Raw genomic sequence first — 23,744 nt, forward strand, 5'->3', positions numbered from 1 at the left:
CGCCTGGGTGGCTCAGTCGTTAACTGTCTGCCTTCGGCTCAGGTCATGATCCTGGGGTCCTGGGATCGAGCCCCACATCGGTCTCCCTGCTCTGTGGGAAGCCTGCTTCTCCCTCTCCCACTCCCCCTGCTGTGTTCCCTCTCTCGCTGTGTCTCTCTCTGTCAAATAAATAAATAAAATCTTAAAAAAAAAAAGAGTCACTCAAAAAAAAGTCGGAAGGACACTGAGGAAGCAGGTCTTACGCACATCTCCTGTTTCAATATTCAGAACACCATGAACTTTTGACTTTTGTCGATCCCCATTGGACCAGCTCCTGGAACACATCTTCCTACTGGGGACTGAAATAGAGATAATGTAATGCCTGTTAGTCGAAGAGCCAATCACGTATGAGATAGTTCAAACTCAGCCAGCACCAATCGTAATTCCTTCAAAACAACTTATGTAACCTTGTATTTTTTCGCCTTTATAAGCCTGCACTCCTTGCTAGCCATTTGGAGCACACCCTGGATTTTGACTCTGTGTCTCCCAGATTGCAATGCCTAAGACCCCCAAATAAATGCTTTTAGTTGCTTTATATTCTTGTGGTCTTGACTGTAAAGAGGAAAAGGCACATCTGAGAATTCTAACCTTCCACATTGTGGCTCTGCTGAGTGGGGTCCTGTGCCAGGCTGGAGAGCTGGGGTCCCACTTCCCTGGGGTGGGGAGGGGGCGGTTTGCTGACCTCAAGCCCCAGAGGTGGGGTGGGGACGGGGACAGGAAAGAGGTCGGGGCCTCTCGCTGTGAAAGGTGACAGGTCAAAACCCACCAACCCGTCCCAGCACGCAGTGACGTCATTGTTGAGGATCATTGTTCTTTTTTTTTTAAAGATTTATTTATTTATTCATTTGAGACACAGAGATACAGAGAGAGAGAGAGAGAGGGAGAGAGCATGAGCAGGGAGAGAGGCAGAGGGAGAGGGAGAAGCAGGCTCCCCGCTGAGCAGGGAGCCCGATGCGGGGCTCGATCCCAGGACCCCGGGATCATGACCTGAGCCGAAGGCAGACGCTTAACCATCTGAGCCAGCCAGGCGCCCCGAAGATCACTGTTCTTAAACAAAAGGCCCACCTAAGCCCTGACCTTGCCCCCAGGCCAACCCTTGACCCTAGGCTTCACCGGCTCCTTCCTCTGTCCCCTCCTGTCCCAGGTCCCAACAACGGGAGCTCCGCGGATAAACTGAGTCAAGACTTCACGGTCCAAGAGGAAGACGCAGGCGCCCAGAGGTCCGGGCGCTAGGACAGGGTTCTACCCGGAGCCCGGGCCAGTAGGCCACGTGTGTCCGAACGGCTTGTCACTCAGGACGCAGGGGGCAGGGTCTGGGAGGATTGTCCAATCAGGGGCTGCGGGGGCGGTGCCGAGGCGCGGAAGCCCAGTCCGTGGTTAACCGCAAGCTCCGGCTCCGGGGGCGGTGCCCGGGAGGCTAGCCAATCAGGAGCAGGGGCCCGGAGCGTCGTCCAATCAGGGCGGAGGTCCCGGGGCGCCGTCCAATCAGGCCGGGGGAGGGCGCGCTCCAGTCGCGTGTCCATCGCTCCCCTGCTGCCCGGGCGCCGGTGCGCACCTGCCCCGCGCGGACGCTGGTGTCCCGTCCCGTCCTTCTCGGTCTCAGCGGCCCGGGTCGCACAGCCGCGGGCTGAACGCAGGGAGAGCCCCGAGCGGGGCCGCGAGATGGTGAGTGTGCGGGTTCGGGCGGAGCCCGGAGGGGCCGCTTCGAACCGGCCGGAACCGGCTGGAGGGGGCCCCGCCCCTGGGGGTCCCGGCCCCAGTGCGTGCCCTCGGCCGGGGCGGAGTCGCAGCGTCCTGTGCCTTCCCCCCTCCCCGGTCCCGAGCCGCCTCCTCCCCTGGGTGGGGGTCCGAGGGAAGGTGGGAGGACCCCAGCGCAGTCGGTCAAGGGCTGGGGTGCAGGAGGGGGGCGGCTGAGGTAGGGACCCCCCCCACCTGGCAGATAATACCCAATCCGTACTTGGTTAAGGACGCTTTGTTCCTGCCGAAAAAACAACATTCAGCTGAGTAATGGGCTTTATTCAGTGATTCACGAAGCGGGCGGCGTGCCATCTCGAGGATAGAAAGGAGCTCGGAGGAGCTGCACGCGATGAGGGACTTACAGGCCCCAGGAGCGGGAGCAGGAAGTTATAATGGAGAAAAAGTGGATGGTGGGTCGTGGCAGGTCACCTTCCTTTCCGGGCCGGCAGGGGTCTAGCAGCCGGACGACCTCGCTGCTGCTGACCAGCTCATTCCTGATGGACGGGTTTAAGATTCCATTGCTGGGAGAGGCCGAAACTGCAATTAAGTTAACTCTTGGTTTGGTGACAAGGAGCTGAGATGAGTATGAGGGACTCCATTTTGGGTCTGTTGTCTTGTTTTTAACATTCCAAAGACTGCTGCGGGAGAGACGAGTCTCGGAGACCCTCCAGCACCTCCCAGCAGAAACAGGGCTGTGCTTTAAGAGGAACAGTGGCAGAAAGGTGGTTTGAGAGGAATGGCCTCCGTGTGCTCAGAGCTTCCTTTGCCCAGGTGGGCAGTGGCTTGTTCTGCATCTCGGTACCTGTTGGGACCAGGTGGGGATGGGGAGGCAAAGTCAGGGTAGAGTGTGGGCGGGGAGGGACGGTGCTGCACGGTTGGTCACACCAGTGTCCAGTGAAACATGCGAATTTAGCGGGAAGAGGCTGGTACTGAGAAGGATGAGGGCAAAGGCTGGGGGGCAGGGACTGTGGCGCTAGGGGCAGGGGGCTGTTGCATTAGGGGCAGGGGGCTACATCAGTAGGGCCACCACTGTGAGCATAAGACCTGCAAGTGTCTCAAGAGTTGTGTAAAAGGGGGTTTTTCTTTTCTAGAGAAGAATAAGGAAAAGCAGGCATGACGAGGTGTGATGATGACCTGGGGGTTCCCTGAAGCCAGCCTGTCACAGGAGGGGCTGTGAGTGGCTCAGGCTGAGGGCAGGTCCACCACGCTCAGGGTCTGGAGGAAGGAGAGAAGCCAGACCAACGTGGAAGCAGCAAGCGTTTTGTGCCCATGGGTCCGTGGGGACAGGCAGCTGAGCGAATCGTGGATGAGGCACAGAGTGTGGATTTGGGGGGTCTGTGCCCGGCCCTGGGGTGGATGAACAAGGGGGACTTCCTGTGAGTCCTATCTTGGTGGCATGGGGAAGGGGCCCTTTCTGCAGCCTGCTGTTTTCCAGGCCCCAACAGGGTGGGGGAGGGAGTGCCTTTCACCTCCACGGATGCTTGCCCAGGAGCACAGGACTCAGGTGGAGCCTGCCTGTCACTGACCCCGGGGGCAGCATGTCCCTGTCTAGCTCAGCACTGACAGCTCTCTCTTAGGCAGCCTCACGTTCAGCAGATGGAAAATGACTGAATGCTTTCTGCCTCCTTCCTTCCCCTTCCGCGTGGAGGGTGGTCAGTGGGTCATGTCTTCCTTTTCCTGCTGACTCGTGTTATTCTGGGGCTTATCCAGAGAATGTCCGCTGGGGGAAAAGTGTCTCAGTACAGAGACTGTCCCTGTTCATTAGGATTGGGGGGAATATGCACGGAGTTCCCCACCTTCATGCTGGGTGGGTGGAGGTACGGATTAAAGGATTCATCCAAATGCTAGTGAGTGTTCCATGCAGGGTCCAGAGTTGGGACACCATGTGATCCTGACCCACTTCTGGTTAATAACTGATGGTCAGAGATACATAGAGATTTTGTAATCTGAGACGTGATCAATTCGACATATGATTTGTTATCATGAGAGTAAAGTACCTGTTTGGTGAAAAGGATAAACAGTTTTCATATACTGAAAACCGTAAACTTGCCCAGGAACTTCCCTTCCGACTTGGTCCTTGAGCACAGGGTGGAAGGAGGGATTCTGCACGTTGTCCTTCACACTCTAGGTTGGGGTCTTTGTTCTACTTAAATGACCCAGGGTGCTGGAAGCAGGTGCCTCCCTGGGCTGGGGACAAGCCGCACCTGAAGCTGGGCCTGGTGGGAGGTGAAGGAAGGACCAGTGGGGTCTTGCTCCCCTGCAGGCGGCCTCCAGCCCCCAGGACCCCTGCAGAAGGTGCTGTTGCTGCCCAGAGAAGCCCCAAAGCATGCAACAGGAGAGACACCGCAGCGGGGGGGCGAGCTGGGGCCGCCCAGGGGCTGGGCCCCGATCATTGGTTTGGCATCAGCCGTGGAGTTGGTGGAGCTAAGTGGGATTTGTGGAAACTGAGGAAGGAAGTCTGTGAAGGTCAGACACGGGGAAGGCTCCTTGGGATCAAGTGCTGTTGGAAGGGTTGACGAATGCAGAGCTTCTAGGGGTCAGAACCGAACTCGGAGGGTTTCCTCCCTGGTGAGAATTGGGGCCCTGGAGGAGGGGCCGTTTCCACACCGAGGGGGGAGGGCGGGTGTGTGGAGCCACAGGGTTCGTCCCCGGGAGCTCAGGGTCCCCTCCCTCCTTCCCTGGAAGTGGCCGTCCTGGGCTGGTGTCAGCAGGGAGAGCTTGGCCCCCATCTCGGGACCCGGCCTGACCCTCTGCCGGGGGGTTTCTTGTGCTGTGTGGGCGCAGCGGGCTGCTGGTCCCCACTGGCTCACGCTCACTGCTCCTCCCGCCCGTGTCCGGAGAGGCTCTTGCAAGCGGGGAGAGTCCGTGTGGGCGACAGGACTTTTGTCTTCGGGCCATGTTCGCGGGGTAGGTTCTTTATATTTTTGACTGTTAGCATCCGCCACTGTGCTGCCCCAGGGGGACCAGTGCCCTGCCCCTTGCTGATGGCAGCTCGATGGTGGTCGTCACCGCCATCAGCGTGTCATGTGACTTTCCCTGTGGCAGGTGCAGTCGGAGAATGTCAGCGGTGCCCCCATTCAGGTCACGGCTGCCGTGCGGTTGCTCAGCCCTCGTGTCTCCCTTAGGCAGGTGCCTGTGGCTCGGGTCGCCCAGTGAACTCTCCATTCTGGGCCTTGTGGGGCGCGGGGTCCCCACGTTCATCCTCTGCTGTCGTCGGCACTGCTGCTGTAGTCAGTCCTGACTAGGTGTAAATCCATAGTAAATACCTGCACGCTGGGGGAATTGCGTATCGTAGACGGCGAGGAAGTGAGAACTGACCAGCAGCCGCACACGCAGTGTGTGCGTCCCCCGTCAGGGCTGATGCCTGTCAGTCCGGCGCCGGCAGCTGTCCGGCTTCACTTTGTCCAGCGCGGGTGCGGGACACGGCATCTGCTTGGGGTCACACATCGGTTTCTCTGCTGCCCACTGGGGTGGAGCACTGGCCTCTGTGGGGTTCCGCCTTCTATGGAAGCGTTTCCAGCCCCTTATCACCTGTAACCCACCTGTCTGCTTCCCGATTTCTTCTGTTTTCTTCACGCACTGGGGATGTCCGTGCTGTTTCATTTCTGTGTATTGATAGTGTTTTGTCCAGGTCAGGGGTTGTTCCTCTCCGTTGTCCGCGTGGATGGACTCTTCACATTTGCAATACACTTGCACTTGCCCGTCCTTCCTGTGTAGATCACCCTACTTTTGTTCCATGAGAAACCTCTTCCATCGCTCAGGTCATACACACGCCTGCTGGATCTTCCTCCTTGTGTGTTCTCCTTGTTTCCATGACAGTGAAATCCACAGGACTCGGTTCTGGTCCATGAACTTGACAAGGGAAATGATTCCTTATTCCCCTGTAGATAAGCAGTCCTCCCTGGCCCTGCGTCCAAGTGTCCCCATCGCTGCCCCTGCCCCACGACACCTGCTTCCCTTCCCGAAATCAGGGGGCCTGTGCCTGCATTCCACGGTTTTCTGACAGGGTATTTGTCCATCCCTCTGTTAATGCCAACTGTTCTGATTACTAGTAAGTTTAAAATTAAAATGGTCAGTTATTTTGCCACAAAACTGAGTTTATTCTGGAATAGCAGAGAATTGCAATTCTGGACGTGTAAGGTCACAAAACCACAGGCAATTTGGAGAACAAAGGGGAGGAAGGCTCTCTTACAGAGGAGAGCAGGGGCTGGGGTGGCTATGGAAACACAAAGGTCTTGGTGGAAATTGGGAGTTGGAAGCCCAGGGGCTCCTCCCTGGCTGGGCGGTGGTGGGAGGGGGAGGCTGGCTGCCTCCTGCTGGGGCGGTGAAATCCCAGGGAAAGTAGTGTAGACTTGCAGGGTGCTGGGCTTCCTGCTGGGCCCCCCAGTAAGGACCCAAGGGCGGCCCTGCTGGCTCCCCACTCCATCCCAAATGAGCTTTCCTTGTGTGCATTTCTACATTTCCTCCATTTGACCAAAACCTTTCCTTGGAAGCATCTCTGAGTAAGCGGCGGGTTTGCCATACTTGGTGGGTTTGTCCCTCAGCGCCAGGAAGGACGTCTTCTGGTTGTCGTGTGGTGTGTTGGAGGGAACGTGCATGGCAGTGGAAACCAGCGAAGGCCGCAGCTGAGTAGCAAGGAAGGACAGGAGGGAGAAACTCTCAGGTGCTTGCCGTCTAGTCCGTGTTCATCAGGAGTGTGAGATCGCAGAGCGTGTACTTATTATGTGCATCGTTTTCTCAAATTCATAGGCAATAAATTACAAAACTTTAACATACAATCAGAAGTAACGAGACAATTCCAAATGACAAAATGGATAGAATCCAGGACCCTAGGTGTGCAGGCAGCCAGCTGAAGTGTTTATTGGCCCCTGTTCCAGCCTGGGGAGGAACGTTCTCGCCGTGGAGGCAGCTGCGGCCCTGTGTGCCTCCTGGAGGTCCCTGCTGCGGGCGAGCGTGAGGACAGCATCGTGGATCCTGCGGAGCTCCGGGAGAGAACGAGGCCGGGGCCTTTGGGAAGAGACAGTGCGGGTCAGAACACGGGCTCAGCGGGTGAAGTTTTTGCAAAAATAGCAGAACTTCAAAGATGTTTTGAAGGATGTTGTTTTCAACAGAACTGTTGGAACCAAATGTTATCCAGTAAGACAGCCTGTGAGGTTGTGTATTGAGCGACAGTGAATTTGGGTGAATAGTTCAGGTGAGGGAAAGACTTGTGATTTCAGAGCCTCTGACACTTGAGAAAAGGCAAGAGAACGATGAATTTGTCACGGGAGCCTCATGGGCCTGTTGCTGAAAGGCCAGAACCCCAAGAAGAGGTCCCCCTCCCGCGAGGGTGCTGTGCACGCAGACAAGGGCCTGTGTCTCCGTGAAGGAGAGGAGACGCGACCGTGAGGCTCGGGAACCCAGGCCAGGGCCGGACGTCTCGGGGAGCCTGGGGCTCAGATGTTGTCGGCTGCCGTTCCGGGAAATCTTTACTGTCCCGTCCGCACGCGGTGTGCACGGCCGGGCAGGGTGGGCTGTGAGTCTAGATGTGTCCCCTGCAGCCAGGAGCCCCTTCCCTGGAGTGTGGCCACACAAGGGTCGGGGGGCAGATCCTGACGGGCCTTCCAGCGAGGTTGGAGAGAACCTGGAGGTGACTTTTTGGGGACGACCTCTCTAGGTGGCTGGGGTCCTGCTGACGTCTTCCTCCCCTGGGCGGGCGCCGTGACCATTGCTCTCCCAGAGCATGGTGGTTTTGAATAGAAGCCATCAGTCTTTCCCAGGATTGAAGTCCATCTCGTTCTGTCAGCCGGAGGTCAAAGGCGGCCGGGCCAGTGTCTCGGACGTCCTGGGGGAGCTCCGTGGTGGGAGTGTAGGAGCTCCGGGGGGAGGCCGGGAGTGTAGGAGGACCGACCGCAGGGCTTTCGGACGCGGTGTTTGGGCGGGGTCGCCCCCCAGCCTGTCAGTGAGTATGAGTAGTGACACGAGCGTGTGCCCCGAAGCCCGTGGACTGTGCGTGGTGCGCACGGCGAACGCGTGAACCCGACCACACGCAGCGGAGCTGGTGAAGCCCCGGCTGGTAGCATGGGTGCCCCGATCCCTCTGACGTGTGAGAGCCGTTCCCCGGGTGGGGACGGTGTTTCCTCAGAGAACTGCAGCCACAGGACAAGCCCCGGCCTGTCTGCAGAGAAGGCTTCGGCGCCGCCGAGCTGGGGAGCGGCCTGGGCTTCCTCAGAAAGTGAAAAATAGAACTACCCTATTCTGTGGGGGTGGGGACCCAGCAACTGTACTGCTGGGTACTTACCTAAAGGGTACAAACCTATGATTGAAGGGGCACGTGCGCCCCTGTGCTTACAGCGGCAGCATTAACAACAGCCACAGGACGGGGACAGCTCTAGTGTCTGTTAGCTGATGAGCGGAGGGACAAGAGGTGTGTCCCCACACAACGGAATGTCACTCGGCCATCAGAAAGAATGAAATCGTGTCATTTGCAATGACATCGATGATGCTGGAATGTATTATGCTAATTGAGATAAGTCAGAGCATGACAAATACCGTATGGTCTCACTCGTGGAATTTAAGAAAGAAAACGGAGGAACATATGGGAAGGGGGAGGAAAAAAGGGGGAGAGAGTAACAAGCTGTAAGTGACTCTTAACAATAGAGAAGGAACTGAGGATGGATGGAGGGAGGTGGGGGAGGGGCTAGATGGGGGATGGGGATTAAGGACGGCACTTGCAGTGATGAGCACGATGTGTTGTATGTAAGTGATGAGTCCTGAATTCTGCTCCAGAAACCAATACCGCACTGTACGTTAACTAACAAAATTGAAATAAAGAAGAAAAAAGAAGGTGAGCTGTCAGCGTTCAGCAGTCATGGGGGCTTCATGTGGGTCCAGATGTAGTGACTGTTCCCGGATCAGATGCCCTACATGGCGATCCTGATGGCCTTTGAAGGCAAAAAGCTGTACCAGGTGGATTCTGTGTTCCTGTGAAGAGGTCTGAGAAGGGGGCAGAGAATGAAATCATCCACGTATCCTAACAAAGTGGAGCCCGCAAAAGCTTTCCGTCACCCAGATGGGCTTCTGAGATTCCAGAGAAGCCAGAACGACTGTGCAGCCCAGGGCCTGAGTGCCCAGGTGTATTTCTGCTCCTTTCCTACTGGCCGTCCTCATCAACCGGAATACGAGAAATGCACTGCGTAGTTTCATCACGTTGAATGTTTGCTTTCAGTGCGAATGGATGTCAGTAGCGTGTGGGAGCTGGGACAGCGGGGTGCCAAGGGATAAATAAACCATGTTGAAGGGGCATTTTATTCCCGATTAGGTTGAGTCCCTTCATCCAATTCTAGAATTACTTTCCCTTTTTGGGAGAAGGAAGTCCTGCCTGATCCTTTCTGAGGAATGAGAGCAGTAGTGAGCAGAGGTACAGGGGCTCACGTGAAAATGTGTCTGTGTCCCAGGGCCTAGACCAGGGGAGCGGGGTCAGAGGCGGGGACCTGTTGAGGTTCATGAGAGACCGCCCCCCCACTATAGGAGCGATGTGAGCTCCCTGAGGCGGGGGCTGCTTGACACCAAGAGTGTAGCTCCGGGGTCCACAAGGACAGAGAGAGCCCTTCCCCGTGTGGAGAGAGGTTTCTCCGAGCCCATCAAGAGGGAATTCGGGGAAGAGCCGCTGGGAAGGAGGAGGGAGTGGGAATGGCCGGCAGGGGGGCTGCAGGTAACAGTCTTGGCTCAGCTGTTGTGGCTCTTTGCAGGAATAGGGCAAACCAGTAGGCATTTGGTTTGTTAGGGGCCTTCAGTTGCCAGAGGTGAAAATTAAGAATTTCAGCTGACTTTCTTTCTTGTGGGGTGTGAGTGAGCTAGTTTCCCAGAGTAACTACATGCGCGGTGGACGTGGTTTCCCGTTCCATCCTGGTGCTTTTAAGTAAAAAGAACGATCCCGGCTCAGCCCGTCAGCTGCTGCCTGGGTAGACTCCGCATGTGAAGAAAGACCCCAAATTGCATCGGAGACAAGCTGGAGTCCCTTGTAATCGCCACGCACAGGTTCACCAGGCTTCCGTGTGGAGGACTGGATGTTGTCAATACGCAGTGTTAGGAAAAGCTTCTGTAATTGCTCCGCGGGGATTTCCAGCGAGTGCTGTAGTGTCTTTCCAGAAGTGAGGCGTCTGTTCCTCTCTCCTGGGTCCGTGTCACCCCACTTGTGGCCTGGCCCTCAGCAACACACCTGTGTTATAATTTGTATAAATCTGGGAAACCAGGCTGGTAGGTTGAAACGCTGTGTTATGTTCTTCAGCAAGATTATGGGGGTCCTCAGTCGCTCAGGACACTTCTGCCTCAGTCCAGGGAACATGAGACATTTGGGGGTTTAGATCTTGAGAAGCCTTATCTTTAAGGAGGCTGGGCTTTAATAGGCTGAGGTAAGGAGGGAGCAAGGGCAGGGTCAGAAGAAAAGGGAAGGTCAGCAGAGAGTGTGCAGGGAGGTGGTTGCAGGCAGGGCGGGGGGCAGGGCGGCTCCCGCGGGTCTGCGGACCTGACCGTGAAGCTGGGCAGGAGAAAAAGATGCTTCAGAAGCCGTTTGTCTTCTTTCAGTTGTTTGCCTCAGTTAATTTCAAATAGTCTTTTGTGAGGAGGCACTTAGCTTCCTGAAAATATTTGCAAGTCTTGAGCTACCGATTAAAATATGTATCGTATTCAGTGTTTTGGAATCATGACTTCCTAATTCAGTTATCAATAAAACAAGTTTGTGGAGATCGAGATCGGAAGTTCCCCATAAAGGCCATTGTAGTTTTAAATTACATTTAGTTCATTTGGTTAAATTATTAGCAGTGCATTTTAGGAGAGACCATGTTTTTTGTTTTTAAGAGAAAGCTTGCTAGCAGGCCATGGTGGGGGAGGGGAGGGGCAGAGGGAGAGGAAGAGTCTTAGGGAGACTCCATGCCCAGCGCGGAGCCTCACCTGGGGCTTGATCTCATGACCTGAGCCAAAATCAAGATTTGGCTGCTTTTAAACTGAGCCGCCCAGGTGCACCACGACCATGGTTTTGAAACCTAAAACTGGCCAGGGTCCCCGTTGGGTGCCCCTCATGGCGCTTTGATGACTGGAATCCATTCTTGGTGGTTTTGTCTAGACCAGAATAAAAACTTCTAATCACTGGTCCGTACAGAAGAAATCAGACCAAGGCCAGCGCATTTCCAGATCCGAGAGGAACAGGCCAGTTCTGAAAAGGAGGGGAACAAAAGCCGAATGAGTAGTGTCAGAGAGGAGAAGCCCCTAACCCAGGTCCCTGTAGACCCTGCAGAGCGCAGACGGGGAGCGGGGCTCTGATCCCAGGACAAAGTGCCCTCCAGCTCAGGGGGGGGAGAAAGCAGTGGGCGCAGTGGGCTCTGTGGGACCCGCACCTGTTTGCTCAGCAGCTTGGAGACGTGGGGTCTTCCCTGGGTCCGTGCATGATCACCAAGGAATGTTGACCTTAAAAATAAAGCCGTCAGTTATTTTTCCTGGAAAAATGGGTTCATCTGGGAATAGCAAGAATTGTAATATGGGAATTGTAATATGGGAATTGTAATATGGGACCAAACCACAGGCAAGTCTGGGGAAGGAAGCTCTTTTATAGAGGAGAGGAGGGTTGGGGGGGGCTGTTCCAAAGGAAATGTCCATTGGAGCAAACTGGGGGTTCAGTGTGTCTTGGTTTCTCACTGGCTGGGCTGTGGCCGTCTCTCATTGGCTGAGCTGTGACCATGTCATTGGCTGAGCTGTGACCATGTCATTGGTCAGGCTGTTGCCGGGTCAGGAGGAAACCTTCCTGCATCCCTCTCCTGGGGCAGTAATGTACCTAAAGTGTAGGCTTGCAAGGTGCTGCTCTTGAACTTTAGGGATTGAGCGCTTCCCCTGCCCGCCTCTCTACTCTCTTTTAAATGAGGTTTTCTTGTATTTTCATATTGACATACTTTAAAAAGCTCTGATGTCTGTTAGGTAAAATCCCACCAGTGTGTTCTGTGACACGTCTCCACTGTTCTTAGAAGTGTTCCTTACATCTCAGTGCAGGCAGTAGTGCTTGGCCGGCTCAGTCGGTAGGGCGTGACTCTTGGTCTTGGGGCTCTAAGTTGGAGCTGCGTTGGGCACAGAGATTACTTAAAATAAAATCTGTAAGAAAAATGAAAAAAAGAAGGGGCGCTGGGTGGCTGAGTCGGTTAAGTGTCTGACTTCAGCACAGGTCATGATCTCAGGGTCCTGGGACCAAGTCCTGCATCGGGCTCTGTGTTCAGCAGGGAGTCTGCTCGTCCCTCTCCCTCTATGCCTTCCCAACCTGGGTCGTGCTCTCACGCTTAAGTAAATAAATAAAACCTTTAATAAAAATAAAAATAAAAATAAATACAAAAAAAGTAGTGTCTCTTAAGTTCAAATGGAACAGGATGAACAAAAATCCCAGACAAACCTGGTTGTAGATTTAATGAAATTTTCTTAAAACTCTTGACCTTTTGGGAGAATTGGCCTTATGGTCTCATTTTGGAAGATATGTGGCATCTCTCCATTTATTTCCTTATGCTATGTGTCATTGAATAGCGTTCTGTAGGTTTTCCATTAAATCAGCTTATATCCTCCATTAGACATATTTTTGGACATAAGGACAATTAGTTTAATAGCAGTTATAAAGGTTAATGTTAAAAAGTCTCTTTTTAGGGGCGCCTGGAGAGCTCAGTCAGTTAAGCGTCTGCCTTCGGCTCAGGGTCCGGGATCGAACCCTGCCTCAGGTTCCCTGCTCAGTGGGGAATCTGCTTTTACCGCTCCCTCCGCCCCTCCCACCCACTCATGCTCTTCCCTCTCTCTTAAATAAAATCTTTTTTTAAAAAGTCTCTTTTTAATATTTAATTTTCAACTCTTGTTTCTAGTGATTAAGTGTACCCTGAGATTTAGGAGTTTGCATTCTGGAAACTTACTAAAAATCTGAGTCTATGATTACCTTTCTATTCTTTTTGGGTGCGATCTACATAATCATTTGACTTATGAGTAAAGGAAAAATGTTTTTCAGTTAGAATATTTTCTAGCTAAAACGACATCATTAGTTTTCTTCACAAGTGATTGTAAAAAATCAAGCATGTACTACATTTCAGCAGGAGAGAGATGTCTGTGTCTATCATTACCAGTTAGTTGCTCAGGGTGAGAAGTACATTTGGATGCTTGAAAAGACCCTGAAAAGTGGGGGACTGTGTTCGCACTTTTCCCTGGAGGAAAAAAAAAAAGAAAAAGAAATAAGACTTGAAATGTGGTTTCATGTTAATCCATTTAGAAAAAGCTAACTTGGGGCGCCTGGGTGGCTCAGTCATTAAGTGTCTGCCTTCGGCTCAGGTCATGATCCCAGGGTCCCGGGATCGAGCCCCGCATCAGGCTCCCTACTCAGCAGGGAGCCTGCTTCTCCCTCTCCCACTCCTCCTGCTTGTGTTCCCTCTCTCGCTGTGTCTCTCTCTGTCAAATAAAATCTTAAGAAAAAAAAAAATTAAAAAAAAAAAGAAAAAGCTAACTTATCTAACAACTAAAAACACAGAGGAGAAGATAAAGAGGGAGTAATTAAACTCATTGTCTCTAACAAGGCAGTGACGTGTGAAGGCGTCTGTTGCTCCCATCCTGCTATATGCAGCAGGGACGTGTGTTAAACAGGAACCAGCATTCTCAAATGCGTTCGGCAGACTGGTTGCTATATTCTCCTGTTCCACACACTGTGAAAGCTCTCATGAGCATGCGCACCTTGACCCAAACAAGAGACAGGTATCGACCGGTACCTGTTTAGTACAGAGAAGCAGTTCACCGTTGAAGACTAAAAAGGAGCTACAAGGAGGATTATATACAAAGCTCCAACTGCTGGTTCACCTTCTCTGAAGCAGTTTGTGCTTCAGGGATCAAGAGGAAGACAAGATGAAGGCTTTATGTAACACGAGAACTCCATTAATTGGAAACTTGGAGAACGTAGTAGAATGATTGTTCACTTAGTATTTTGCTCCATTGAGACGAGTGATTGAAACGGACTTGATCCATCTTTGAAAACTTATCACATCCACTAAAATAAGATAAGTTAACACTGGTTGTGTATTATTCCCCATATTTGTCCATTTTCAGAGCTCAACAGGCTTCGCAAAAAATGCAGTAGAGTGACATGTTCACCTTTTATTAAGGCAGGTTTGTGAAAATAATCTAATACAATCACGTCTCTTCATGAACCGTGAGCTCTCAGTGTTTCTTGCCTGAGAAATGACCTGCACTGTGTTTGACAGGAAGCCCCCTCCAGACCAGGGAAGGATCCTGAGAGACGTTGAGCCTGGCTTACTCATGGTCTCTCTTTCCTCATCTCCAGGTCTGATGACATTCCTCGCCTCTAGCACTAGTTGTATGTACGGGCTGGTGAGACTAGAAGTACATACCAGTCTCTGCCCCCGGTTCCTAATACAGGGCTCCCGAAGCCCTTGTCACGTGCTGGGGGATAGGAGCATCTTTTGTTGCATCAGGTGACTCTGGGTGGGCTCCTGGATGGCTCCTGGTGGGGGCCGTTCGCCGGAAAGACCTGCGGTGATTAGAAGCTGGAACTTCTGTCCTGCCCCCATTCTCTTAAGAAGGGGAAGGGCTGAAAGTGGAGCTAATGGTCCATCATGCCAACGGGGTGAAGCCTCCATAAAAATCCTAAGAGAAGGGGCTTTATGAACACGGTGGGGGGTGCGGGGAGGGTGGGGCACCCAGAGAAAGTATGGACACTCCACGCCCCTGCCCTAGCCTCCCCCTGTGCCTCTCCCGGTCTGGCTGCTCATCTGTATCCTTTATCCATCCTTTCCTACACTGGAAAACGTAAGTAAGTGTTTCCCCGAGTTCTGTGAGCCCTCCCAGCAAATCACTGGAACCCCAGGAGAAAGCGTGGGAACCTGATCTGCTGGTCGGTCAGAAGCACAGGTGACAGCAGGGCCTCTTTCTGGCGTCTGAAGTGTGTGTGTGTGTGTTTGGGTGGGGGCAGTCTCGTGGGGCTGAGCGCTTACCTGTGGGATCCGACCCTGCCTCCGGGTCGGTAGCCTCAGGGTGAGTTTCCGTGTACAACCCTCAGCTGGTGTCGCACGGAACTCTGTGGGTCTGGTGACAGAGGTGACAGAAGGAAAGCGTTCCCTGGGGAGGTGGAGGAGGCACACACACGGAGGAAATAGAGCGGGAGGAACAGGTGTCCGCAGGACGGAAGAAGGAAAAGTGTAAGTGTTGCCTTACGAGGCTGCACCCCATCAACACGGCCCGTTCTCAGGACGCTCTCTGTGCTGGTCCCTTTTATCTGCTGGCGTATGATTCTGCAGTTTTGAAAGTTGTTCTCATCTCGTTTCTGACCTGATGGGCTCTGACGATCCCGCTTCGGAATGTCGCAGGATCCATGGGACGGTGCTTCTCCAGGAACTGTCGCTGCCAGATGGAAACAACACTTAGGTTGTGGCTAGGCTCACCTGTACATTTTCATAATTTTGTCTTAGGATTCTGGGATTTCTAGACACTAAATCTGATCACCTGCTGATAATGAAGTTTACCTTTCCCTTGGTAAATCTTTCACCAATTCCTTGTTTTCTGTTGCCGCACTGGCCAGGCCTTCACGGGTGTAGAATTGTATATATGCCTCCTTAGCTTCTTGTTCCTGATCTCGGAGGGAACCGGTCACATGGGGAGTTGGCTCTTGGTTTCGTTCAGACACATTTTTTTCCTGATGGTGCATGTTTCCATCTGGTCTCTAAGTCAGTCGTCATTAATGTGCCGTGACATGAGACAGGCATGTCCTCAGCACGAATGGATTGGAAGCCTGTAGTTCATGTGTCTTGTTTCCATTAGTGGGGCAAATTATACTCGTTGAAGAGTCAATATCCAATCCATTTCTAGAATAAAACAGACTGGGTTTTGTCTTCTAATGTTACCTATACAAGATTTCCTTCTAAACAGACTTTTGCCTTTGTATTTATGAATATTGCCTTTTAATACTGTTTGAATTGTCCTTTTCCCATCTTGGTAATACTCTGTGATCCCTCTCGACAATTGGGAACCCCCGATGTTTAAATGCTTGGTACCTGGCCTACGCACCATTGGAGATGCCTTTAGAGTGTGGGGATATGTGAATCTACTGATTTCCTTTCCTTAATGACAAGGACGTCCTTACATGTTCTGTTACCTTGCATCATCTCAGGTATGTCACCAATTTGTATACATGTATTCCTTTCCCTCTGTTCTAAAACATCTTTTCCGGTGGGGCACCTGGGTGGCTCATTTGGTTAAGTATGTTTTAGATCTCAGCTCAGGTCTTGCTCTCAGGGTCATGAGTTCCAGCCCCATGTCGGTCACCATGCTGGGCATGGTGCCTACTTAAAAAAAAAAATCGGGGCGCCTGGGTGGCTCAGTCGGTTGAGCATATGACTCTTGGCTTAGTTCAGGTTGTGATCTCAGGGTTGTGGGGTTGGGCTCTGCACTCAGCGTGGAGTCCGCTTCTCCCTCTCTCTGCTCCTCCCCCACTCGTTCTCTCTCTCTCTCAAATAAATAAAAAAAATCTAAAAAAAATCTTTTCCCACAGCTAGTTTATAATATCTCTCAATCTGCTTAATCTGAAATTGTAATTTTTCTTTTTCATATTGTTTCTTTTTCATACTTCTTATTTGCCTAAAATCTATTGTTTTTGAGTAGAGTTGCCAAAAGATTAAGGAGGATATATTTTTAGCTTTTATGACTTTTTTTTTTTAGAGAGAGCATATGTGAGTGGGGGGAGGGGAGGCGGGAGGGGGCGGGATCTCAAGCCGACGGCCGACCACGGAGTCAGATGCGGGGCTTGATCTCATGGCGCCGAGACCCGGATGGAGCCAGAGCGAGAGCTCGACACTTGACCGCCTGAGCCCCCAGGCGCCCCTCTGTGACTGTTTTTTTAAATAGCTCTAACTGAGGTTTGGATCACATACCGTGAATTTTATGTTTAAAATATAAAGTTTGATGGCGTTGATTGTACTGACAGAATTACTCAACCATCTTCACATTTTAAAGTATTAATAATTCCGTAAGGACAACCTGCGTCCTCCTGGTGGTCACCCCACATCCTAGCGCGTCCCAGCCCTGCTTCTGGACGCCTTGGGAGTCGTCCCCCCGCCGATGGCTCACTGTGTCGTCCGACCGTGTGGTCCCCGGGAAGCCTGCGAACGTGCCCGGGTTCACCGGTCTGCGTCCGCTCAGTCCTTCACCCTGCTCATTGCTGAGTAATACTCCACTTTATGAATATACCCCATCTTGCTTACTGAAATGAGTGAAAGTAAAACTGTCATTAAATTTGCCAGCAAAACGGGCTTGAGAATTACAGCTCCGAAACGCAGCCGCGGTGAGACCGCAGGCAGGACGGGGAGCGGAGGACGGGAGGCTCTTCCACAGAGGAGGCGGGGCCTTGAAGAGGGGCTGCTGTAAGCGGAAAGCCCATTGGAGCAAACTGGGCTTGGAAGTATCGTTGCTTCCCATTGGCTGAGTTGTGACTGTCTCTCATTGGCTGGGCTGTTGCCATGTGGGGAAATAATCTTCCTCCTGTTGTCGTAGTAAAGCGGTGTCCACTTCAACTGCGAGGTCCTTCTCTCGCTGTGGCTTCTGCAGCTGACCGTGAGTGGTAGCGTGTGGAGGCTCCACTGCTGGTCTTCTGACTCCGTCATTCTTCTTCTTTTAAAGATTTGTTTATTTTAGAGAGGGAGAGCACGGACAGGGGGAGGGGCCCCGGGAGGGGGTGAGGGCATTCTCAGGCGGACTCCCTGCGGAGTGTGGGGCCTGACTCGGGTCTGATCCCACAACCCTGGGATCGTGGCCTGAGTTGAAATCAAGAGTCGGAGGCTTAACTGAATGAGCCACCCAGGCGCCCCTCCTGACTCCATTCTTAGCAAGGTTTCCCTATATTAATTCTTACATTTCCCACTTTTGATAGAGATCTTTTCTCAAATGCGTCATTGATTATGAGTCAGTTTTCCATGTTTAGTGGTTTTGTTTCTTGGTGCCGGGAAAGACCTTTCCTGGTAGTGATGTCACACATCCTAGGGAAAGTGCATAGCAGTTGGAAACCAGTTCAGGCCATATTTGAGTAGCAAGAAATATTAGAAGGAAGGAGTCTCAGGCACTTCTCATCTCCGGTCCCTATTTATCAAGATGGTAAGCACTGGAGATTATCTCCTTGCTGGATACATCACTTTTACAATGTTTTGACAGGTAATAACTATGAAAGCAAAGGTAACATGAAAATCCAAATTGTATGACGGTTCTAAACCAGGACCCTAGGTCTGAAAATAGCCAGTTGAATATTGGCAATTTTCAGACTTGGGGAAAAATTTTTTTATTCTATTGGTAAAAACCTGGAGTCATGTATTCCTCCTGGAATTTGCATACAGTAGGAATTGAATCAGTAGCATATGGGAGTTAGGAAGAACAGGGTCCCAAGGGTTAACAATGGTATATATTGCTCAGAGGTTCTAGACAAACCTCCATCTTCAGCCATTGGGTTTTCTCCAGGGTAGAAACAGGGACTAGTGTATGGGATGATGGGCCTCTGAGGCTTGTAATTTTCTATTATGGGCTTGATGCCTTAAAGAGCTTCTTTATTTATAGGGTATTGATTAATTTTTGGGAGATGCTTTGAGAGATCCATTTTAACCTTGATGGGAGTCACACTGTGGACTCTACCAATATCAGTTGAGGTTTTTGCCCAGGAAGAGGATGGTAGGTGATCCAACCAAGACAAATGATCAGTGTCCCCAGACTCCACTATAGTGTGTCAGAGATGGAAGAGATGAAAGATTTGGAAGGGTCATTTATTTTCTTTGGCTGTGTTGATTACTGTTATCAAATTCTAGAATTATTTCCCCTTTTTAGGACAAAGACACTTGTTTAAAAAATATCCGCCCAATTAAATGAATAGAGCCATAGGAACTAAGTAGAAAATGGTGTATATCTCAAAGGACCTAGACAAAAGGCAGTGCATTCAGATACAGGAACCTATTGAGGTTTGTTAGGGAACCCTACTATTTATATTGTAGTCCTCCTGGGGGGGGCTGCTGTACAGCAAGGGGTTGGACACGTGTCAGCAAGGACAGAGATTCATTCCCAGTGTGGAGAGTGGTTTCTTCGAGCTGATTACAAGGGAAGACTGGGAAGGGCCCCTGTGGTTCCCTGGAGCTCGATCATTGGGAATGAGGAGGAATTTGGAAAGTCTGGCTGCAGGGATAGAGATGTGGGTGTGTTTAAGTTGGTAGTGATCTTTTTTCCAGTGTCCTGGTCCTCTGCAAGAAGAGGAGAAGAGTCAGGTTTGAGTTTTGTTTAGGAACCTCCATTTGCCAGAATTGAGAATTAGGAATTTTAGTGGTCTTGAGGCGCCTGATTGGCTCAGTCAGTAGAGTGTGCAATTCTCGATCTCAGGGTCGTGAGTTCAAGCCCCACCTTGGACTTAGAGCCTACTTAAAAAAAAAAAAAAGTAAGTAAATAAAAAAAAAAGAATTTTAGCGGTTTTTCTTTTAGGTGACTCATCTAGGATGTGTGTGGATGGTTTGCCAAATTATATCTGCAGTGGACATATTTTCACATTCTATCCTGGTCCTTTTAACTAAAGGAAAAAGACACTGGTTCCGCTCTTTAATAAACATAGACTTAAATGCTACCTGGGTGGATTCCACATCTACAGGAAGACCAGAATTTTCTTTAAAGACAATTTGGAGTTGATTTGTAATAGTCGTGGAAAGACCGATGATCATGTAATGTTAACTTTAAAAGTAAACCTGCCAGGGATGCCTGGGTGGCTCAGTGGGTTAAGTGTAAACCTGTCAGTTATTTTACTAGCAAAAATGGGTTTATTTAGTAATAGCAGAGATTTGCAATTCTTTTTTTTTTTTTAGATTTTATTTATTCGTCAGAGAGAGAGAGAGAGAGAGAAAGAGGCAGAGGGAGAGGCAGGCTCCCCGCTGAGCAAGGAGCCCAATTCGGGACTCAGTCCCAGGACTCTGGGATCACGACCTGAGCCAAAGGCAGATGCTCAATGGACTGAGCCAACCAGGTGCCTGGAGATTTGCAATTCTGTTACGTAAAAGCACAGGCAGGTCTGGAGAACAAAGGGAGGACCTCTCTTTTATAGTGGAGAGGGGATGTTGGGAGGGGCTGTTCCAAACGACATCCACTGGAGCAAACTTGGGGTTCTACCCCTAGTGTCTTCTCATAGGGTGGGCTGTGACTGTCTCTTATTGGCTGGGCTGTTGCAGGGGAGGAGGAAACTTTCCTTCCTTTCTCCTGCTGGGGCAGTAATGTGTCCAAGGTTGTCTCTTGCTGTTGAGTGCAATGGAGAATGAGTGGTACTGGTGGGAGCTCCCCCTGTGGCCTTCTAATTTCATTTGAGTCATGTCTTCTTTATTCATTTTCAAAGAGTTGATGGGCCTTTGGGTGGTTTTCACTTGCTGGCTATTATGAATCAAGCTGCTGAGAGAGTATATGGAAATTAGTGTTGGTGTTGGTGCTCATCTTCACTTGTCTTGGGTAGATCAATATTAGGAGTGGAATTGCTGTATTGCACAGTAACTCGACGTTACTCATTTTGAGGATGCACCAGACACCTCCAAATGGCTGCACCATTTTCCATCCCCAGCAGCAGAAATGCATGAGAGTTTCCCCTTCCTCACATCCTCACCAGCACTTGTTTCTTTGTAGCCATTCTAGTGGGTCTGAAGGGGTATCTGCTTATAGTTTGACGTCCATTTCCCTGATAACTAACATCTAGCATCTTTTCCTGAACCTATTGGCCGCTTGCATATCTTCTGTAGAAAAGTATCTGCTCATATTCTTTCCCCATGATTTGATCATATTATTTTTCTTTATATTGTCTTATTTTTCATGGTTGTCATATGGATTTTTAAAACATATTTAAGATACAGGACTTACCAGGTGTGTGATACGCAGACCCCAGTTATAACCACAGTTGAAGTAGAATTTACCTTCCTATTAAGTGATATGGTTGGCATATGGGATTTTTTTTTCATTAAGTTTTGAGAACATAGTTTTTGTTTGGAAAATCTGATTTTTTGAAAAAAGTAATTTTTTGAACTCTGTATTTCATGAGTGTGGTGTCATCCCTTGTTGCTCTAAAGATATGGATTAGCCTTGTTTTCTTTCTCTGTTAAAGTCACCAGTGGCTGTTTGTTACCATCAATCCCTCAGGGGCTCTCCTTCCTGGTGCCCTTCTCCTTGAATTCTGGGCACTGAGGTATATATTTGAGGCCCTGCTGACTTCCATGATTCTTCCAGAACTGGAATTCCTCTTACACACCAGGTGTGCTAGGTCCCTGGTCCCTGTGTCCATGCTCACAGTCCACCTGATCCAGGGAAAGGGTCGTGTCTACCTCTGCCGGGATAGAGGGGACTGCACCAGGCTCCTTGACCTTGTTGCCTTCCAAGGAGAGATCTGCTTAAGTGTCCACAACATCCTGACATTCTGGTTCAAGTTCTTGGAGCTGACAAGGCTATAAATCTTTGATCAAGTCAAAGATGTGTTTGTTGTCTGATTTTGTGTTGTTTGAATGAGGATTTCATTTTCCATTCTTTACCGTACTGGAGTGCTCAGATCTGCTCTGAGTCAGCAAAAATAGCCTATATTTGGGTGTATGTAAGTCTGAATCAGCCGTTGTCATCTCCCTCTGCTTCGGGTTCCCGGCCCCTCCCATCACTGAATGCGTGGCAGCGGATGTGCTTGTGTGTTGTCACTTCCCACATGGGTGTGACTCAGGTCCTAGGAATGGAGTGCGGTTCCCTGCGTGTCACCGCCCCCCCCAATCCTCCCACGCACATGGGTGAGGAGGGAGCGTTGCTGCAATAGGATATGTGGGATGTTTCAGGACGCGGTGGTCTTCGCGGATGTGGCTGTGTACTTCACCCCGGAAGAGTGGGCTTTGCTGGATCGTGGTCAGAGGAGGCTCTACAGAGATGTGATGCTGGAGACCTGCAGGAACCTGGCCTCGCTGGGTAAGGATGGCTCCACCCCTTCACTGGAGTTTTAGGGAACGAACGTTTCTTACAAGAGTTTGATCTTACTGGGGCGGAGGAATGGGAATATATTGAAGAAGAGACAGCCATGGTCCAAGCCGAAACTACCTAGGGTCACATACCTTTTCTGTGAAAACAGAGTTTCATGTAATAAGTTGACTGTGGCTCTGGATCAAAGTCAGACTGTCTAATTTTATCAGTGTGAGGATGGTCTCCAGTGTTGCTCTGGGGCAGTGAGTGCTGCTTTGTGGTTTTCATTTCTGTGGAAGATGCACTGCAGTTAATACACATTTCTCATGGTAATCATGCTGTAATTAAACTCACACTTCGTCATCTTCAATGACCTTGAAGACCAAATTAACAGCCCATTTTCCAGATTGCTTGTTGCCCTTAAAATCCTCCCTCCTGCTGAGCTGTTCAGCCACACACATATACCATCTGACCCCTAGTGGCAGGTGGCTTAACTGAAGGCCTTGGTGCCTTCAGGACAGTCCAGCTACCCTAGGTTGGACCAGGGTCTGGAGAAGGGAATGGCATTTGCACATGTCCATTAGGAACATGACTCAGTCCTTGTTTGAGAAGTGTGATGTTTGTCATTTACCTGGCCTCCCTGTCGGACTTTTCATCCATCCACACTCACGTGGCAAGCTTTTCTGTATTCCTTTATGAGGTAGTGTATGGATGTTTGTATCTTGCCCATTTCCTTCCTATTTTGCTTTTCTGATAATACTATCTCCACATTAGTCTCCATCGATTTTGAAGTATTTCTGAGTAAACGGGCTGCCTTTTCATACACTTTCCCTCTTACTGCGTAAGTCCCAAATCACTAGGGTCCTTAGAATTTTTCTGTGGTCACATGTTCATTCTTCCTGATGAACTTAATATACATTTGGGATCAGTATATGAGTAGAAATCCACATATGGTCTATTTTCTTAATTTTCTTACCTTTAAACATCAGATCATTCCCAAAAAATTAAATTGCTCCCAATTCTTGCAGATTGTTGCATTCAAGTTAAGCCTTGTGGATCAGGGACTCAGCTGAATATTTTGGAGAATGAACTATCCAGTGAAGACAAAATAGTAAGATTTACAAGAAACGATTCCTGGGCTCTTTTTGGAGAAAACTGGGTGTTTCATCACATTGGAGATCGGTCCCAATCCCAGGAGAGGTGTTTGAGGTGAGTGCCTCTCTCTCCCATAGGAGAAATGGGGATCTTGGCAAATGTTAGAATAACTTGAAATTGAAGAAGGTATAAAGTTATAAACCTAGCTGAACAATTGTGTAGTTGGGGGGCGCCTGGGTGGCTCAGTCGTTGAGCGTCTGCCTTCAGCTCAGGTCATGATCCCAGGGTCCTGGGATCGAGCCCTGTATCGGGCTTCCTGCTCAGCAGGAAGCCTGCTTCTCCCTCTCCCACTCCCCCTGCCTGCAGGTTCCTTCTCTTGCTGTCTCTCTCTCTGTCAAATAAATAAATAAAATCTTTAAAACAAAAACAAAAACAAAAAACAGTTGTGTAGGGCGCCTGGGTGGCTCAGTTGGTTAAGCGACTGCCTTCGGCTCAGGTCATGATCCTGGAGTCCCTGGATCGAGTCCCGCATCGGGCTCCCTGCTCGGCAGGGAGTCTGCTTCTCCCTCTGACCCTCCCCCCTCTCATGTGTTTGCTCTCTCATTCTCTCTCTCTCAAATAAATAAATAAATAAATCTTTAAAAAAAAAAAAAAAAACAGTTGTGTAGTTGGAATTACACAACACAATATCTTCATAGATGTGATGTAGTACTGATCATCAGAAATAGAATTCAGTTCAAAACATTTATCAGGAAAACCCACGTGTAAGAAACGCTGACAGTTATGGCTATTACTGGGCCCTTGTTTTGAGCATTTAGCTGCTTCTACGTTATAGCAGTGTAGACGGTGCCCCAAACATGCCCATTCCTTGGAAATGGTCATTTTGTAGTCAGATAATC

General features: G+C 50.4%; 1 protein-coding gene across 3 annotated transcripts in view; it reads left to right on the forward strand.

Moving 5' to 3' along the window:
- The first annotated feature begins 1,546 nt into the window (after window positions 1–1,546).
- LOC118550786 (uncharacterized) overlaps window positions 1,547–23,744 on the forward strand; it is a 28,906-nt gene continuing 6,708 nt past the window's right edge. Inside the window, exons 1-3 of one of the 3 annotated variants that reach the window (XM_036116142.2) lie at window positions 1,547–1,704; window positions 21,633–21,759; window positions 22,779–22,959. In XM_036116142.2, coding sequence (XP_035972035.2) covers window positions 1,702–1,704; window positions 21,633–21,759; window positions 22,779–22,959 — 311 coding nt within the window. In that variant the 5' untranslated portion in view covers window positions 1,547–1,701. Of the gene's footprint in view, window positions 1,705–6,066; window positions 15,941–21,632; window positions 21,760–22,778; window positions 22,960–23,744 lie in introns of those variants that run through there. The other 2 variants (XM_078057728.1, XM_078057730.1) reach the window with 2 other exon arrangements.

Source organism: Halichoerus grypus, chromosome 1, assembly GCF_964656455.1.
Source record: "Halichoerus grypus chromosome 1, mHalGry1.hap1.1, whole genome shotgun sequence".
In the NCBI taxonomy this organism is placed as follows: Eukaryota; Metazoa; Chordata; class Mammalia; order Carnivora; family Phocidae; genus Halichoerus; species Halichoerus grypus.